Source organism: Heterodontus francisci, chromosome 31 (genome assembly GCF_036365525.1).
Source record: "Heterodontus francisci isolate sHetFra1 chromosome 31, sHetFra1.hap1, whole genome shotgun sequence".
NCBI classification, from domain to species: Eukaryota; Metazoa; Chordata; class Chondrichthyes; order Heterodontiformes; family Heterodontidae; genus Heterodontus; species Heterodontus francisci.
The window spans coordinates 51582461-51602352 of record NC_090401.1 but is presented as its reverse complement, the minus strand read 5'-3'; the positions used below and the strand labels follow the sequence as shown (position 1 = coordinate 51602352).

General features: G+C 41.9%; 1 protein-coding gene and 1 non-coding gene across 4 annotated transcripts; both read right to left on the bottom strand.

Moving 5' to 3' along the window:
- Nucleotides 1-3281: 3281 nt before the first annotated feature.
- ppp1r8a (protein phosphatase 1, regulatory subunit 8a) lies at nucleotides 3282-19655 on the bottom strand. 3 transcript variants are annotated; one of them, XM_068011565.1, is made up of 7 exons: nucleotides 19560-19655; nucleotides 17134-17194; nucleotides 14493-14646; nucleotides 10877-11094; nucleotides 10207-10351; nucleotides 7703-7767; nucleotides 3282-7165 (listed from the first exon to the last, which is right to left on the bottom strand). In XM_068011565.1, exons 1-7 carry the CDS (start codon nucleotides 19601-19603, stop codon nucleotides 6806-6808), a joined length of 1047 nt encoding a protein of 348 aa, XP_067867666.1. In that variant the 5' UTR covers nucleotides 19604-19655; the 3' UTR covers nucleotides 3282-6805. The 3 variants fall into 3 exon arrangements, with proteins under 3 accessions (XP_067867666.1, XP_067867667.1, XP_067867668.1); XM_068011566.1 differs by lacking the exon at nucleotides 17134-17194 and having other exon boundaries at nucleotides 19560-19631; XM_068011567.1 differs by lacking the exons at nucleotides 17134-17194; nucleotides 19560-19655 and adding an exon at nucleotides 11797-11906 and having other exon boundaries at nucleotides 14493-14557.
- Nucleotides 16166-16326, bottom strand: LOC137347372 (small Cajal body-specific RNA 1). Its single transcript, XR_010968951.1, has one exon. It is a non-coding gene; the product is annotated as a small Cajal body-specific RNA 1 (non-coding RNA).
- Nucleotides 19656-19892: the final 237 nt, after the last annotated feature.

Here is a 19892-nt window from a genome sequence, read left to right as displayed (position 1 = left end):
CCTCAAACTTTTCCACTTTATTTTTCTTTTGCTCTTTTCTGTCTCTATTTGCATGTGTGTCTCACATATGCATGCTAGCATGGGTGTATCCTGTATCTGTAGGCATCAATCCAATTAGAATTCAAGTTTAATAAATTTAAACTTTTCTTCTTTAACCCTAAGAAAGCCTGTTTTTGTGCTACGTTTTTTTGCCTTATAATTGGAAAGCAATGAACAAGGATTCACCAAGGGGGAGCTAAAAACACTGTTTAAAAATTAAACCCTGGTACGGTAAGACCGGGTAAAGGCTGAGAGGGACCACTTTCTCACCTGGTCGTAACAGGGATGCTGTCAGGATTAGCCAAGTGTGAGACGTAATCCTATTATCCAGCATTCAACTTGCACCTTTAGAAGATGAAGGTGACCGCTTCATTACAAGTTGTCTTCTGTCCGCCCTTCCATCAGACTTTAGGTCGACACATGCCAGCTAATCTACCATGATCAATTTGGGAGGCAAGCAGTTGCTTGCTATGTACCTTCAACAGATGGCATCAGTAATCGATGGGGAACGATACATGTCCAGGCTGTGGCCAGAGGACAGTGACAATACATCCACACATTCAATAGCAAGTTATACTCATCACCAGGCTGCTCGAGAGGACCTCATACCTTGTCCTCAAATGCAGGCTAGTTGATGTCTATCCCTTTTGAGAAAGCAAGAAAATAGTATCCTTCTGGGGACTAAGTGCCTCCTAAATGTCATGACTGCTAATGGAAAATTGGAACATTAGAACCCATCGTGGTATTGGCAAGCCTGGTTCTTTAAAAAAGGTTCGTCCTTTTGTTAAAAAAGGCAAATCTGCCAAAAATTGTATCTAAATCTAATTTTGCATTACCTGCATGCAAAGTTTTTAGCACAGTAAATTGTTTATGCAAGTCATTTGAACAACTACAGACACGTTGCAGTGATAAGCACACTGGTGGGGTTGGATCACAAGCGAGTCTCATGTTCATTTAAAATAAAAAGGTGGCTTATTGCACTATGTTTGTATTCTTTAGTAATAACAGGTCAAGCTCTCATCAGTCCTCACACTCAGAATTTTCACTAAATTTTCATGGAACACAATTCCCAACAGCTGTTGAAGGATAATACACAAAATAACTAGATTACTTCAAAAAAACTAAATCTATAAAACTTCAGTGAATGAAACTCCTGTAGCAGGTCTTTTTTTCCCTTCCCATCAGTTACTTATATGTCCCACGACAGATTTTAATCAGGAATGGGAAAAGGCAATTTCATCTCTTGTTTAAAAGCAATTATCATTTGCAACAAAAGGCAATAGAAATATACCCACAGTTTCCAGAAACAATGAAAATGTTATAGTTTATAGTCAAGTCCAACATATTTGTGGGAAGTGTACAAAAACAAACTAAATGAACTATGTAACAGAATTGAAGGGTTATATGAAAATGCAACAGCAATCAGTCTCCTTAGCAAAACATATGGAATTTTGCTGGCTTCATAATATAAAAATTCTCTTTTGCCTTCAGTTTCTATAGTACTCATGCTCTCACTCCACTCAATAATACAGCTGAACACTCACACTACTGTTTCAACATTCAACTGTGTGTATATACACTGAAGAAATATTCCCCGTTTACATCAGACACCAGTGTTATTCAGATAGGTTAAGATGATCAAAGTTTACTGAATTTTTTTTGGAATGCCTAAATAAAAGATCAAAGCAAGGAATATATGCTAAACTTTAAGTCACCGATTTTGTCTCAGCTGGAGTCTGGTGTCCAATTCTGGGCTCTACACTTACACTTTAGGAAGGATGTCACAGACTTGGAGAGGGTGCAGGATATTTATCAGAACAATTTCAGGGATGAAAGACTTCAGTTATCTGCGAGAGACTCAAGAAGCTGAAAGATTTAATAAGGGTGTTCAAAATTGAGATTGATAGAATAAATGAGAAACTGTTCCCACTAACACTGAGGACTCAGATTAGAATCAGTGTGGAGTTGAGTTTTTTTTTTAAAAACAGCAGCAGGTTACGATGATCTGGAATGCGCTGCCTGAAAGGGTGGTAGAAGTAGATTTAACAGTAACTTTTAAAAAGATAATTGGGTAAATACTTGAAAAGGGCTATAGGGAAACAGTGGGACTAATTGGGTAGCTCTTTCAAAGAGCACAATGGGTTGAATGGCCTTCTTGTGCTATACATTTATACTATTCTAATTGCTTGTACACTACTCCTTAGAATTCAGTTTTATTTTGCATTTAATAAGCAAGAATTTGGTTAAAAATTGAATTATCAGATTATTTCAATTCAGAGTAGACTGCAGTTAAGATCCTCAAATCAAGTTTGATATACAAATATTTCATTCAGAAAGCTAGTTTCACAAAATACCGTAATCGAAGTTTTCCTAGTTGTAAATATTCTGATCTACTGATTTTCAATATCAAGTGCCAGTGTTGATCCGATCTATTTTGAAATTTTGGTTGGAACAGAAAAGACAGTGGTCATATCATAGGACATCTGGGTTTAAATATGCTTGTAGTTGAACAATTGCTGAAAGAGTAGAGATATTAATCAAATGATAATATTCAAACTGTCTCAGTAACTCAGTTTCTAAGATATAGTCCTTCTGTATTAGCTGATTTATTTCAGTAATGCTTCAGTCATCTTTCTTAAAAATGTCCCAGCACATCAGGAGAAAGTACCCAATGTAAATGTAACTTGCAAAAGTACACAAAAACTCAAAGTCAGGTCATGTCACATAATAGTAACCAAGTACAGAACAACTAATATATAAAGAACAAGCGTTCATTTATAAATTCCTGAACTAAACCTCAAGCTACCCATAACTGAAGCTTCTCTTTATTGCAAAATTATGCAATTAATCAGTCTTTGTAGAAATGGATCAATTGCATCATGATCTCTTAGTACAGACATTTTATTTCTGTCACTGTGAAATCACTGTGAAAGAGTAAAAAGAAAACAGCACAAAGCAATGCTACAAATAGTTGTCAATTTGCAATTGTACATCAGGACACCAAATGGTAGTATTCAAATAAGTTGGACTCAAAATTTTGAGCGCAACAATTTTTACACAATGTTTTTATATAAACCTCATGTAATTCAGATGTTAGTGTCCTGAGCAATTAAGCCTATTGTGCAAATTACCACACAACTAATTCTTACCCAGACCGAAAATGGTTAGCAGATAACCTCAAATCAATACCACAGTCATTTATATGCCTCATTTTGCTTACCATGAATTTGAAGATGGTCATATTTTTAGTTATGCATTTTATTTTTTCTCATGACTTTTGTGGAACAAACTTATAACCAACCAACATATTTGTAACTCAGTATTTGATGTCTGAATGAGAAAACTGAAATTGCAAGTTTACATAAAACATAACATTTATTCTCAAAATTTTAAAGTCTCCACCAAACACAAGTCTGCTGAAAAACATAAGTTAATGTACCCTTCCGTACTTTCAAAGGGGACCAGTCATACAAAAAATAATTGTGTTAGCTACCAATTACAATAATGATCACACCCTCAAACCTACATTTAAAAAAAAAACTACAATCAACTGTTGAAACACAAAACAATGTTAGAGATCACATAAGCTGCCATACTGAAGTTCAGGACTGAGAAGATCGAAGGTGATGTAACACGTGTGCATTTGCAGTTGTTTGTCGAAAAATACCATTAAGATTTGGTCAAGTGAAAAACAGAAAAAGAAAACAAGCATATAATGATGCAGGCAACATACTAAAGCTATACATTTTGCCTTTATTTTGCATCCCCTCTTCCCCTTCCATTCTGTCTTTATGTTTCACATTTAAGTGCACTGGCCATTTTTTGCTGCAGTTAATCCAGACTTGCAACCTTTGAACATAATGAGGCTTCCCCTTCCCAGTGGGTCCTGCCCCAACCTGTTACTCATTCAGAATGATAAAATCTAACAATGCAGGCATATCACACTTTAAGCAAGTTTGCAAAAGATCATGGACCAAACTTTAAGTGTCTTTCATGAATGGTACAGCACAAAGAACGCTGGATTGAACTGAAGATAGCAGGTAACTGCAGATAATAGAACATCTTTCCGATACTGCTAGCTCCAACAAAGATGCTTTTCTCTTCCTTTCACCCTTACCTAGCACTTCTGTCTCATCACTCTTGAACTTTCTTGGCATCACTATTCTCAAATTTCTTCACCTTGTTTACTTTATGGGTCTTGGCCCTTCATCAGAATTTCAGTTGAAATAAAACTGCAGATATAATGTGCCATCCTCACCTCATCTATCGGCTAGTTTAGCCAAGTGCAGAAAACTGCAAGAACAGTGCAGTGCACTAACAACTTCCACACATTAAATGCATATCCAGGGAGACTGTTCCATGGAAACAGCAATTGGGAGATCAAATAGAGCTGGGAGTGGGATGGCGGTGGTTGGAAGAAATATGAAATCAAAATACATCTTCAGAAGCATAACCTGCTCTAAATTACCAGGACTTCCAGACACAGCTTTACCAATCTGATTTGTTTTTGGAAGATGGGTTCTTCACATGAAGTTGCTTTTTCTTTTAAAAATACTTTTGTTTCTCAAAATGCAGAACCACAATGTTAAAAAAAAATTGGTTGGAAATCTCAGACATAAGATGATTGTTCCCATATTAAACAGCCCCAAAACTGAACATTGGACTGGGACTACTTATCCTGTACCTGTCTCAAACAAGCTTCAATCTGTTTCTTCCATAAATAGGAGTCTGTTTTTCAAAGTTTCTCCAATGAACAAGGGAGTCCCTCATCTTAGCACATCTCATAAAATATCACTCCTCATAAAGACACAAGATGCAAACTCAGTGCTGGCAAGCAGATATACTTTTTAGCAACTTCTGATTTAACTCACTAGAACATGTTAAATACTGGGATGAATGAATGACTCAGATTCTATGGAGGCAAATTTCAACCAGTCTGAGTAAGACATGATTAATTATAAAGTAAAATAAAAGCTAAAAGTGTTGGTAACACACAAGTCCACCCACAACATTAACCTGTCTTTTCTCTTACTGATGCTGACTGAGCTGGTTCATATTTCCAGCTTTTGAGTAAATTTACAGTTTAATTGCAGTTTTTCTTTTTATCTATAATGATTAACTTCTAGATAGAAAGAGTCAGATTTGAAGGTTAATGCCAATCAAAACTGATTTGGTCTTTATCATAAAAAATAGCCCAATGTATATGATCGCAAACATTTGATTCAGTAATCCTAGTTCTTTTTTGGACTAGGACAAACCTTTAGAAAGGCTGGTCATATAACTCAACCAGCTGAGCTGATTTTGCACTTTTAATTTAGAACATTTCTTAAAGCTCTAAACTTTGCAAAGCAAGACATAGCATTGTTAGTGACCTCAAGATGTCCCAAGGCACTTTACAGCCAATTATGTAAATTTGAAGTGTAGTCACTGCTGCGATGTAGGAATGCGGAGCCACTTTGTGGACTGGAAGTTTGCACAAATGGTAATGAAATAAATGATTAGATAATCTATTTGAGGGATAAATGTTAGCCAGAACACAAGGAAAACTCCCCTGCTCTTCTTGGAATAGTGCAATGGGATCTTTTATCTCCACCAGAGGGGGCAAACAAGGCCCTGGCTTAATATCTCGTCAAAGATTGCACCTCGACAGTGCAGCATCAGCCTAGATTATGATCTCTAGCCATTAAGTACTTCAGACTTTGCCAGACCATTTCATCTATATTTCATAAAAGGTAATTTTAAAAATGGTGAATAATTAGTAATACATCCTCAATCACACATCAAACACCAAAGAACTTTATCCTCAAGTTAATTCATCATCCCTTAACACAAAAGGCACACTGGTGATAGCCTAAGGTATTTAAAAAACCAACAGTTTGAGTGTAATAATAGACCTTTTAGCACACACCAATGCAGGTAATTTATGCAGGGCTATTTGTTTTCCAAAAAATTTGCATGGTTTTAATATCACAACTGCCTGCTTCATAATAAACGCAACAAAAATGTTCATAATGGTTCATCTCACAACAAAAAACAGACACAAGAATAAAGCCCCATAAGAAAATTACCTGACTTTAGAACTAATTTCACTTTAAAGCAATTTGAAAAAATAAGGTTCTGGAAACTGGCATCTACAAAACATTGCAACCAGCGAGTTTCATTCCAGAAAAGAATCATGCAGCAATCAAAATAGGCCAAACTGTTAATTGTGGAAACCAGTTAAAGATCACTCAGTGACCCACTGAAGTAAATCATAAATAATTTGACTTGGTATAACATCTTACAATTTTTTTTTTTTACACTTACCACATTTAAGTGCAATTTGCTGAGTACTGCAATGAAAATCACAGTTTCAGAGTATATCTAAGCAGTAATAAATGACTTTCCCCAATCATAAACAGTGCACAGGTAGCGTCAGTGCTCTGCTTTCCCTACTAATCTAGAAAGCTGGATATAAAAATGTACAGTCCCTCACCCATTATCCTATTCTAGACACAAACAAAGCACACATGGCAGAAAAATAGTTTATGTGATTTTAGTCCAACAAACTTGCAATGCTGTACGTAATTTACACTGAAATACAGGTTAGAGGTACAAAGCAGTAACAGTAAATGTTGAAAAGGCTGTGAATCTATTACACAACTGTACAAACATCTGTACAAAGCTCATATAAATCTTAGGCATATTAACAGAATTAAAAGAAAGCCCCTCTCGGTCCTCAAATCCTAGGTGACTTTGTTCATTTAAAAAAAAACAGAACAGATGATCAAATAAGCAGTGATGGAGTAGGCTTCTTGCCAGGCCAGGCCTCCTTGGCATACTTCTTTTTCTTCGGCTCATTAACAGATTCTGCATTGAACACACCAGGGTTGGGAACGGGATTTATAGTCACAGTTGCTGGTACTACTGCTGGTGCCAAGTCTACTTCTGGGGCAGGATTTGGGAATGGCATGGGCAGTCCTCCTATCATTGCGGTTCCCATTGTATTTCCATGTAGTTGAGACGCAGAATCGCCACTAGTTGGAGGGAGGCCACCATATAAGCTAGCATTGAATGGGAAATTCTGCATACGCCTAGCAACTCCATCTTCCAGACCTAGCGAACTGGGGCTCTCCGTCTTCTTTTTCTGTAATTTTCCCCAAAAAATAAAAATGAAACTTTGGAAACAATATCGCTTTTGCATTCAACAATGAGGATTTTCTCATAGAACATAGAAGAATTCACAATACAGGAAGGCTAACTCCCGCGGTGAAACAATATTTGACACAACAGAATGTTAAAAAATGCATAACACTGATGCTGCTACTTGAAGTGCAACCAGTCTTGTAACAGTAATGTTTAGCATCTCAGGAAATTATATGTTATTTGAAAACCAGTATCCTATATATGTGCCTCCTATAAAAAACACCAAAGCGCTTTTTGTGTATCCAGTTAATTTAGCAAATTTAAAAAATAGCTGTTACAAAATACATTAAAAGATTGCTACAATTATTTGGTACAGGAAGTTAGGGTTTAAAAAAAGTTTAGAGCAAGTTTGTTGATAAGCAGTAAATACGAACTTGTCTGGACTGTGATCTGCAACAGTGAGCTCATTAAATCTTGAGCTCAAATATTTCACTTCCTAATTTAATTTAAAACAAAGCCAAGTATTGGCTTAGTTTACCTTGAGTGGAACCACTGCTGTCTGAACCATATTTCTGAAGCGACCAACTGAAGGATCAACATCCTCTGAAAAGGGAATGGGGCATTGCATCAGTTCAAGATTACTACAAGGGCAAACAAACTTGCATTTATACATCACATTTCAGAGCTCAGGCCATCTGAAATAGGTGCTTCACAGACAAGTAATTACTTTCCAAGCGTAGTCACTTTTTTTTTTGCAGGCAAATACGGCCATCAATTTGCCCTGCAAAACTGCAATGAGAATGACTGGTTAATGTAGAATTGGCAGTGTTGGTTGAAGAACAAATGTTGGCCAGAATTGCAGAAGAACTCCTTAGTCTTCTTCAAATAGTGCCTGCCACATGAGTTTTTACATGCACTCGAACAGGCAGACACCACCTCAGTTTAACATTTTGCCCCAAGAAAACAGGAACTTCTCACAAAGCAGCACTCCATTGCGGCTGTACTGAGATATTGGACAATAAAAAGGTGCATAGGTCCCTGGAGTGCGGCTTGAGCTCAATGTTCTGACTCAAAGGCAAAAGTGCCACCATTGTGCCAAGTTATTATGGGTCTTATTTAGGGAATGATCGGTGTGATGTTGTCATTTCCACACACCCACACCACCACCCCCAACCCATCCCCACGTATATGCTACTTTAGTTACAATAAATCATTATTTCCAGATAATGTGCCTGTTCAAACAACTATATAATTGTGGGACTAAATTATATTCGTGCAATTTTAGAATTACAAGAAAACATTAGCAGCTTACAATGTTAGAATTTTGCCCAGATCCAAATGGCATTTGAACACTAAAAGGATACCCTTTACAGCAGTTCATAACGTTGATAGCATGGACAAATTTATGCTTGACACAGCACCGCACTTTCAGTTAATATCTCTCAGGCAGATGCGGCATTAAGGATTTTTACTATGTTCACAAAAGTTAAACAAACAAACAGACAGCTACACTAACGACAAATGATTTGGATTCGGGAATCAAATACAATCTCAAAATTTGCAGACAGCACAAAATTAGGGGCTACAGTTAATAATGAGGAAGACGGCCACAAAATACAAGACAACATAACTAAACTTGCAAAATTAGTTAATACAGGTAAGTATCATGTGATGCATCTTGGTCAGAAGAATAAGAAGGCCACATATTCCTTGGAAAGCGAGACACTAAATGGGCTAGAGGAACATATGGGTCTCAAGCTACAGATACACAAATCATTAAATGTTCTAACAGATTAAGAAGGACACTTAAAAGTAAAAGCACTGGAGATTATTTCTTGGGAGATAGAACTGAAAAGCAGAGAAGTTATGTTAAAACAAACAAGAGAATCTAATCATCTCCCCTCGACATTCAATGGCATTACCATCACTGCATTCCCCACTACCAACATTCTGGGGGGAGAGAATGAGTCACCTTTGACGAGAAACTGAACTGGGCCAGCCACATAAATGCTGTGGCTACAAGAGCAGGTCAGATGCTGGGAATTCTGTGGCGAGTAATTCACCTCCTGTCTCCCCAATGCCTGTCCATGTACAATGCACAAGTTAGGGGTGTGATGGAATACTCTCCACTTGCCTGGATGGATGCAGCTCCAACACTCAAGAAGCTCAACACCATCGAGGACAAAGTAGCCCACTGGATTGGCACCCCATCCACCACTGACACACAGTGGCAGCAACGTGTACCATCTACAAGATGCACTGTAGCAACTCACCAAGGCTCCTTCAACAGCACCTCCTAAACCCGTGACCTCTACCACCTAGAAGGACAAGGACAGCAGATGCATGGGAACATCACCACCTGAAGTTCTCCTGCAAGCCACACACCATCATCCTGACTTGGAACTATATCATCGTTTCTTCACTCACTGGGTCAAAATCCTGGAACTCCCTTCCTAGCAGCACTGTTGGTGCACCTACACCCCAAGGACTGCAGCTGTTCAAGAAGGCAACTCACCACCACCTTCTCAAGGGCAATTAGGGATGGGCAAATGCTGGCCTACCCAACGACACCAACAGCCCCCAAACAAATTTAAAAAAAAAAACTTGTATAGAACCTTGGTTAGACCACACGGAGTACTATTCACAGTTCTGGTTACCGTATTATGAAAAAGATAGCGAGGCACTGACTGGAAAAGGTGCAAAGATCTACAAGGTTGATACCAGAACTAAGAGGTTATACCCATCAGTGAACTGTGAACAGGTTGGGGTTTTTATTCTAGAAAAGAGATTGAAAGGTGACTAAGATGTTTGCACATGTGCGAGACACCAAAACTAGGGGCCATAAACACAAGATAATCACTAATAAATTTAACATGGGCACTCAGATACATGCTTATGTCAGTGGCACACCAGAGCTGACCTGTGCTAAATTTTATTCATCTTGCTTGGCATTGCAGGCTGTGGAAATCATATGCCAAGTGTGTAAGCTGCAAATCATTATTTCGAGTGAGGGAATTGCATGACGTTTAAAGATGGTCATACCTGGATTTATTATCTCTTCATCGTCACTGAACGATACACGGTAGCTCTTTCTTTTACGCTTTGGCCTCTGGATCTCCAGATTTCCTTCTTCAATTGTCAGTGTAGATATTCTTTTGTTATGAGCTGTGTTAAATTCTGTCAAATTCTAAAGGAAGCAAAAAGAACATGAAATCTCAGACACATCTTTCACTAATTTGAAAATGCACTCTTCATGTCGAACTGCTTGGCCAATAAACTAAATTGACAGATATTGCTTGCACTTGCAAAATGGATTGCCAAACAAGTTTCAATCCTGTTCCAATGAAACATAGACCATACTAAAAAATTTCCCTCCTTGGTGGGAGCAGAAATGTAAAGGATAAAGAAACTGGTTAAAACTTTAAAAATGGGACTGATTAGGATGGGAAAACAAAATTGTATACTTAGAGTGGCAATTATATGACATTTTGTTGTACTGTTTGAAACGGGAGCTCAAAAAAGTTACAGGTCTTCATTATAGCTGCAAATAGTCAGTAATTACATAATTCTACAACTCTACACTAGTTCTACAAAAACCCAGTTGCCGTAGAACTAACTTAATTGCATAGTTCTAAGAATTTTTGATGTACTTCCTTAAAAGTCTATGTAGCTCAGCAGAAATTGATAGATGCTTATATAAACCTGTACTTACATCTAATTCCGTCTCCTCTTCAGGCAAACCCAGCAACCCCTTCAATTCATCATCTTCCGCAGCTATATCATCACCCTTGATTGCGGATGGCATTGTCTGTGGTTTTTCTCGTAGCGTGTATGCGCGTGTTGAGGCTCCAAATGACAACGTGGAGTCTATGGGAACCTGCTGTGGTTTGTGGGGCTCCAAACGAAGGTGCCCCAGGTACGTACCATGAGCTGCAAGAGTAATTACTTATTTAGCTGGTAAGCCAATTAAGTACTTAATGCAGAAATAAATGATTAGCTGGTTAGTCTAACTCAACCAATTTAAAGCACAACATCCTTCAATATTGGGAGGGGAGGGGAGGCAACAGAATTCCTCCATCCTGATGACTGAGTCAGCTTCAAAGAAATGAAGGCCTTCTCAATAAATCCATCAGTTCCCTTCTACTCTTCACTTAACAGAATTAATTATGTTGTGCCTCCCTACATATCCACATGCACATCCCAATTATACCAATACAAGAACATTACCAGGTCAAAACAATTGGGATAGAAAGAAAAAAGTATTGTGGTAAAGCAGTACTAAAGGAAGAGAAATGTAGCTGGTTTAAGATGGAAACCAACAATTTCAGGAATACAAGGGCAGTTGGAACTGAAATTGGGATACAAGAAATGGAATTTGTGAACCATCATTCAAGGAGGAGGATGACGACAATTTGTTCAAGTCACTGATCAGATATTCTGGGGCAGTAAGAAGAGGTGTAAGTAATAGTAAAATTATTGCACAATGGTGAAATGCTCTTAAAGCAGACAAAGCAATAGGCCCTGACACCACATTCAGAAGTAGCATTTAAAAACGTGAAACACATTTCAAAGAGATTCTCTGATTGAAAAGTTGCTACACAACTCCTGATCAAAAACAAGCAAGCAACGTACCTCAAAACTACAGGACCTCAAGATACCACTGCAAGGAAAATGGCTAACATAACTCCTCTTCAAAAACAAGCAGGTAACGTACCTCAAAACTACAGGACCTCAAGATACCACTGCAAGGAAAATGTTCAAAATTATTTTTAAGTGAGAAAGTGGTTTGGGATGGTGGGGAAAAACATAGCTCAACACCTTTTTAAAAGGAGAACCAGTAGGCATTCTGGGAATTGTGATCATGGTTAACTAAGTTATTTTTGGAAAATTTCTAATTGCCATACTGGACAAGGAAATGCAGTGTTATGTACATGCAACTTAAAACTTTCAAAAAAACATTTGAAAAGACAGTAAACTGGAACTTAATGGCTGAGATAGAGAGTTGTAGAATAGGGAGTAGGGTGCATGACAGAACAGACTCAAATAGGCAACAAAGGATGGACAAACAGAAGTGTTCAATCTGGTAGGGGTTGGTCTTGGAGGTGGGTTGTCTGTTGCTTGTAATAGAGATAGAAAAGCCTTATTTGGGCCTGCTCACAGTAAGTCAGCATATGCATATAACATTTCCAACCTTATATACAATGTAAAGCACAATGCATCATTCTGCTGAAGTGTAGCTACATGCTCCATTAAGGCAGCAGCATTTAATTGCTGTTAAAGAATGGGTGAGTTTATGCGGAACTCAATTAGAATCTGCAAAAAACTCTGACTCTGGTATTGGCTGTTCCTGGAGTTCAGTTACAATTTTTGTTTAAAGTGTGACACACTGAAACATAGCAAGACATTTTAGCATGACACTTGGTGTGATGGACAAAAATATATACTGGATAGGGGTTTTAACAAGTGGTGTGCCACAGGGATCGGTGCTGGGGCCTCAACCTTTTAGAATTTATATAAATGACTTAGATGAAGGGACCGAAGGTATGGTTGCTACATTTGCTGATAACACAAAGATAGGTAGGAAAGTAACTTGTGAAGAGGACATAAGGGGGCTACAAAGGGAATTAGATAGGTTAAGTGACTGGGCAAAGATCTGGTAAATGGAGTATAATGTGGGAAAGTATGAAATTGTACACTTTGGCAGGAAGAATAAAAAAGCAGCATATTATCTAAATGGTGAGAGATTGCAGAGCTCTGAGCTGCAGAGGGATCTGGGTGTCCTAGTATATGAATCACAAAAGTTAGCATGCAGGTACAGCAGGTAATTAAGAAAGCTAATAGAAGGTTATTGTTTATTGCGAGGGTCATTGAACACAAAAGTAGGGAGGTTATGCTTCAGCTATACAGGGCATTGGAGAGACCATATCTTGAGTACTGTGTACAGTATTGGTCTCCTTATTTAAGGAAGGATGTAAATACGTTAGAGGCAGTGCAGAGAAGGTTTACTAGACTAATAGCTGGAATGGGCGGGCTGTCTTACGAGGAAAGATTGGACAGGCTAAGCATGTATCTGCTGGAATTTAGAAGAGTAAGAGGCGACTTGATTGAAACATATATAAGATCCTGAGGGGTCTTGACAGGGTGGATGTGGAAAGGATGTTTTCTCTTGTGGGAGAATCTAGAACTAGGGGTCACTGTTTAAAAATAAGGGGTGGCCCATTTAAGAGATGAGGAGAATTTTTTCTGAGGGTCTTTGGAATTCTCTTCCTCAAAAGGCAGTGGAAGCAGAGTCTTTGAATATTTTTAAGGCAGAGGTAGATAGCTTCTTGATAAGCAAGGGGGTGGAAGGTTATCAGGGGTGGGTGCAAATGTGCAGTAATCAGTTCAGCCATGAACTTACTGAATGGCGGAGCAGGCACGAAGGGCCAAGTGGCCTACTCCTGCTCCTAATTCGTATGTTCGTATAACAATTTTTAAAAAACCTTGCATCTGGGTATCCAAAACAAGATCCTTTGCTCCATTACAAATTCTTAACCAGTCTGTGGGCAGAAGTTATGAAAGAAAATTGTTCTTAATAACCTGTATTAGAAACAGAAAAAGACCTAGTGTTTTTCCTTACCAATCAAGCTTTGAAGTCAATATTACAAAACTACTGCCTGGAAAATGCCAACAGGTCGTCTTAGTGGGTGGCAGACTTCAGAGAAATTGACAAAAGCTCAAGTTTTACAATTCTAAAGAGCGTAGTCATAGAATTATATCGCACTGGAGACAACCATTTGGCCAATCATGCCTGTGCCAGATCTTTGAAAGAGCTATGCAATCAGCCCCATTCACTGCCTCTTTTCCCCCATAGCCCTGCAAATGTTTCCCATGTGAACACAGAACAATAAAACCTTGTTTTGCAGTCCTTCTACCATTTGCCTGTCATCATTTTCAAGTGGTTTGAAGCTAGCCATAAATGTATCTGGAGTTTGGACTCCAAAGTCTCCAAAGCAGGAGCATTCATAAGAGATGATCCCACTTTACCCACGGCCTGCGTCATTGACTTCACAACTGCAAATGCCAATGACGTTGTCACATGTTTAGAGGCAGACAACCATTCTTACTGACATGTGGAAAAGCCAGCACAATGGAGTGGACTCTTGCAATTTTTCTTATTTAATTTATCTCATCAATAAACAAATGTGAATCACTGAAGCTCACCTTTATCTTATCATTTAACACAGCTTCTCAAATTGGTCACTTTTGAAACCCTGGAGTTCCTTAAACTTGGCTGCTGCAAACGTTTTCCATAAAATACTTGAAATATACAATATAATAGCACTTACTGCTGTTCAGGTCTATGATGAAAACTCGTTTCAAATGTTTGTGATAGACCAATGCAGCGTGGACTCTTGAACATGACTGATGGTCAATGGTAAAATCACATATGTCAGGGTTTCTTCCAAAGAGGTAGTATTTTTTCTCATCAATGATGAGTTTCTGGAGGAAAAGAACCAATACAAACTTACGATTTGTACCATTTAACCATCTTTCATTATTTACTGATCCTGTTAACAACAGTAAAAGAAAACAATATTATGGCAACAAATGGCAAAATATTAGAACTATTCGTTCAAGGATAGATGAGAGCTACTGGCAAAGGATTAGAAATGGCTGAGAATATTTGCATTTTACCTCAAGTACAGCACTTTTTAAGCCTTAGAAGGTATTTTCCAATACAAATTTATTGAATTTTTGGCAATTTAGGATAATATTGGCACAGAGATTTAGGGAAAAATACAGCACATTTAATGCAAAATGCTAAGAGCGTGTAAAAACAACTCAGCAATTAGTGGTGAGGAAGAGATACGCAGTGAGTTGTGAACCCCACAAATTGCCAGGCAATTTGCATCACTCCATCAGCCTCACAACAATGGGATTTTGACAATCACCCGTTGAGAGTTAAGACATTGCTGGATTTGAACCTTAAATATGAATTAAACTCGCTGCAGAAAGTTAGGGCTGTTATTTGACGACGCAAGGACCATTAATGACAAGATTTATATTCTTCTAAAGTCATTCGACTGCAGAGCCCCAGAAAAGGGAACTGAAACTGTGGAGTCTCACTCCAGCAGGCAGTAAATTGTTCCTAGAGACTTTTCTAAATTTTAACTTTTTATTTTTTCTTACTTTTCCTACCTGCCTTTTTTTCTTCTCACTCTTTCTTCCCCTCCTACATTATCTTTAATACAAAATGCCTGGCGCAGTGGTTAGCACCACAGCCTCACAGCTCCAGCGACCCGGGTTCGGTTCTGGGTACTGCCTGTGTGGAGTTTGCAAATTCTCCGTGACTGCGTGGGTTTCCTCCAGATGCTCCGGTTTCCTCCCACTTCCAAAGACTTGCAGGTTGATAGGTAAATTGGCCATTGTAAAAATTGCCCCTAGTGTAGGTAGGTTGTTGGAGAATTGAGGGAAGGTGGGGATGTGTGAGGGAAAATGGGATTAATGTAGGATTAGTATAAATGGGTGGTTGATGGTCAGCGTGGACTCGGTGGGCCGAAGGGCCTGTTTCGGTGCTGTACCTCTGTGACTCTATAACCCAGCCAAGCACAAAATGTAAAAAGCTGGCTGCAATAGGTTAAACTGAGCAAGTCATTTATAACAACTTGCATTTATATAGTGTCTTTCATGTAGAAAAATATCCTAATATCCACCTATCTTTAGTACCTAATTTTTGACTAACTTGCCATACTTTCTTCTCCGTTGTTGGCTCTGTTTCTTCCTAAATCCTTAAATTTCATTGGTTGAGACAAGATTGTTGCTGCAGTCATTGACCAAGTTTCCAGATACCCTGTTGAAAATTTGCACTTCCAGCAATGAAGCGCAAAATACGGAGCTGAAGGATGAGGAAAAAACACAACTCTGGGCATGCCACAGATGCCCCATTCCAGTAAATTCTGGGTCATTAATTCTAACAAATATAAGCTAAGAGATTTCTAACTATATTTAACTACAGGAGTTCTGTGCCTCTGAGGTATAACCCACAGTGTTCCTCTGCACACTGAGCTAATATGCTCAAGGCTTGCTTTGATTTAGCACCACTTGGACCCAACAATCACAGATTGTCTCAGATCTACAACAGAGCTGGGACATCGACAGCCAGGTTAGTATCTGGTGCATTCCTCCTAGATCATCTTTAATACAAAATGCCATGCACTATAGTAACCCAGCCAAGCACAAAATGTAAAAAACTGGCTGCAATAGGTTAAATTGAGCATATCATTTATAACAACTTGCATTTATATAGTGCCTTTCATGTAGAAAAATATCCTAAAGCGCTTCGCCTGAGATGCGATCAAAAAACAGATGCCAAAACAAAGGCTGAGATATCAGCAGCACTGGCCAAAGAGGTGTGTTTTAAGGAGAGTCTTAAAAGACAGGAGGGTGGTGGAGACAGAGGGCTTTAGCAAGGGAATTCCAGAGCATCGAGTTTTGGTGGCTGAAGGTGTACACACCAATGGTTGGGCAAAGTATAAGAGGCTAAAGACAATAGAGAGCATGGGGGTTGGAAGGTCATGAAGTGATTTAAAAATGAGGATGAGAATTTCCAATGCATTACCTATACTAGTTTACAATGCAGGTGGTTGAACAGTAAATCACCTCTTCAAATATTCAATAATTTTTCATACAATTAGACCATCACCCCTATTAGCTACTGGTTTTAGGTAGTTCCAAAGTAAAACCATCAGCTTCAGAGTTTACACTTTAAACTTGGACGATGCTTTAAACAGTATTCCCAGTTTATGGGGACAAATCAGATTCATTCAAAATCTGGACACAGCCCTGTTAAATGTTTGCCAGGCACGCTCATCAGACTCAATTATCAATGCAACTGCACTGATACTCCTGTGCAGCAATGAAGAAATATGAAACACCAATTTCCACACTTTTTCCCCCCCCAAAGGGAAATAAAACTCAAGTGTTCACCTCTACTAGCTTATCTCCTTTCACAACATCCAAATGAAGTCCTGGTGGAGGCTTCCCTGCCCTGAAATTAGAAGCAGCTTGTTAGCACATAACTGTATTTTAACAGAAAAGCAGTTACAGCACATCATCCGAAATCTTTGGATATTTAAAATCTTCAAATCCAAAAGCAAATTCTCACGAGTGCAGTCAAATCTTTCATACTAGAGGCAGCAAAATGACATAAGTCACTCAGAATGGATCCTTATTAAAGGACCTCTATGGTACAGAAGACCTGAATGAGCAAGAGGTTTGTGCATTACATGCAGAAGTAGTCAATAGCACAGCCTAAAGAGACTGGGTCCCTCTCGAAGTTTGTTTTATATTCCAGATTTAGCTATTTTGTTTTCCTATTGCTAGCTACATCTTTCAAACTCTCAAATTGTGTCATCTTTATACTCTAAATTGTGCTGTAATTGAAGCTGTTTCAATCCCTGATAAGACAGATAGACTTGCATTTCACATCCTCAGATCATTTCAAAGCACTTAACAGCCAATGAAGTTAGTCACAGTTGCAATGTAGGAAACACCGAGGCCAATTTGTGGACAGAAGCTCCAACAAACAGCAATGAAAGAAACAACCAGATGATTTTTTGTAGGTGTTGGTTCAGGGATAAATGTTGACCAGGACACTGGGAGAACTCCTCTGTTCTTCTTCAAAGAATGCCCTGGGATCTTTTACAATCTCCCCCATTCCCAGGCAGGGAGGTGGGTGGGTGGGGTGGGGGGCAGGGAGGTGGGTGGGTGGGGGCCACAGGGATTGGGGGGGGGGGGGGGGCAGAGGAAAGGGGGGGACGAGAGGATGGGAGGTGGAGGGGGGGGATGAGGTGGGGGGGGGGCGAGAGGGGATGGGAGGTGGGGGGGGGGGCGAGAGGGGATGGGAGGTGGGGGGGGGGGGCGAGAGGGGATGGGAGGTGGGGGGGGGGGGCGAGAGGGGATGGGAGGTGTGGGGGGGGGGCGAGAGGGGATGGGAGGTGGGGGGGGGGGCGAGAGGGGATGGGAGGTGGGGGGGGCGAGAGGGGATGGGAGGTGGGGGGGGGGGCGAGAGGGGATGGGAGGTGGGGGGGGGGGCGAGAGGGGATGGGAGGTGGGGGGGGGGCGAGAGGGGATGGGAGGTGGGGGGGGGGCGAGAGGGGATGGGAGGTGGGGGGGGGGGGCGAGAGGGGCATGGGAGGAGGTGGGGGGGAGGGGGCGAGAGGGGGATGGGAGGTGGGGGGGGGGCGAGAGGGGATGGGAGGTGTGGGGGGGGGGGGCGAGAGGGGATGGGAGGTGGGGGGGGGGGGCGAGAGGGGATGGGAGGTGGGGGGGGGGGCGAGAGGGGATGGGAGGTGGGGGGGGGCGAGAGGGGATGGGAGGTGGGGGGGGGCGAGAGGGGATGGGAGGTGGGGTGGGGGCGAGAGGGGATGGGAGGTGGGGTGGGGGCGAGAGGGGATGGGAGGTGGGGTGGGGGCGAGAGGGGATGGGAGGTGGGGGGGGGCGAGAGGGGGATGGGAGGTTGGGGGGGGGGCGAGAAGGGGGATGGGAGGTTGGGGGGGGGGCGAGAGGGGATGGAGGTTGGGGGGGGGCGAGAGGGGATGGGAGGTTGGGGGGGCGGGGGGGGCGAGAGGGGGAGATGGAGGAGGTGGGGGGGGGCGAGAGGGGGATGGGAGGTGGGGGGGGGCGAGAGGGGATGGGAGGTGGGGGGGGGGCGAGAGGGGATGGGAGGTGGGGGGGGGGGCGAGAGGGGATGGGAGGTGGGGGGGGGGGCGAGAGGGGATGGAGGGTGGTGGGGGGGGGGCGAGAGGGGATGGGAGGTGGGGGGGGGCGAGAGGGGATGGGAGGTGGGGGGGGGCAGAGAGGGGATGGGAGGTGGGGGGGGGGCGAAGAGGGATGGGAGGTGGGGGGCGGGGGCAGGAGGGGGAGAGGGGAGGGTGGTGGGGGGGAGGGCGAGAGGGGATGGGAGGTGGGGGGGGGGCGAGAGAGGGATGGGAGGTGGGGGGGGGGCGAGAGGGGATGGGAGGTGGGGGGGGGGCTGAGGGGATGGGAGGTTGGGGGGGGGCGAGAGGGGATGGGAGGTGGGGGGTGGGGCGAGAGGGGATGGGAGGGTGGGGGGGGGGCGAGAGGGGATGGGAGGTGGGGGGGGGGCGAGAGGGGATGGGAGGTGGGGGGGGGCGAGAGGGGGATGGGAGGTGGGGGGGGGGCGAGAGGGGATGGGAGGTGGGGGGGGGCGGGAAATCAGGTAGCTTATCCGTAGTTGCAAGGCAGCCACACCGCGCCTAGCGAAACAAGGCTGCAGCCTTCAACACAAAGCTGCAGCACTGGCCATCTCAATGCGCTGCTAATTGAGGGCTGCTCATTCCCTTCCCGCCCCCGGAGCTGGTTATAAAGGGCAAGTAGCGATACAGACTCACCATGTCGGGCAGTCAAAGACGGGTTTGAGCTGAATCGCCTGCATTTGAATCACATCGAGAAGCGAACCCGCTCCGGATTCTGGGTACAGAGGTGGGGGGGCGGGGCCCAGCCCAGCGTCATACGCATGCGCGCATGCTCCTCTCACGCCGCATTGCATACTGGGAATTGTAGTTTTGCCACCTGTGATTGGCTCAGTTCGGATGCGGCGTTTGAACTATAAATCCCAGCATCCTTTGCGAGTAGTGCTTAAAAGGGGCAAAAAATGTCGACATAGTCCAGTGGACAATGTTGGAGAGATTTGGCAGTGTGCATGATGCAGCTATGGGTCATAT

What these genes read in the sequence shown, in the direction of transcription:
- ppp1r8a (XM_068011565.1), bottom strand. Translation starts at nt 19,603, where the DNA reads ATGCAGGCGATTCAGCTCAAACCCGTCTTTGACTGCCCGACATG. An exon ending in AAGGAGATAAGCTAGTAGAG is followed by an intron (nt 14,647 to 17,133) that starts GTGAACACTTGA and finishes CTTTTCCTCCAG; the next exon opens with AAACTCATCATTGATGAGAA. An exon ending in AAGAGGAGACGGAATTAGAT is followed by an intron (nt 10,352 to 10,876) that starts GTAAGTACAGGT and finishes TGCTTCCTTTAG; the next exon opens with AATTTGACAGAATTTAACAC.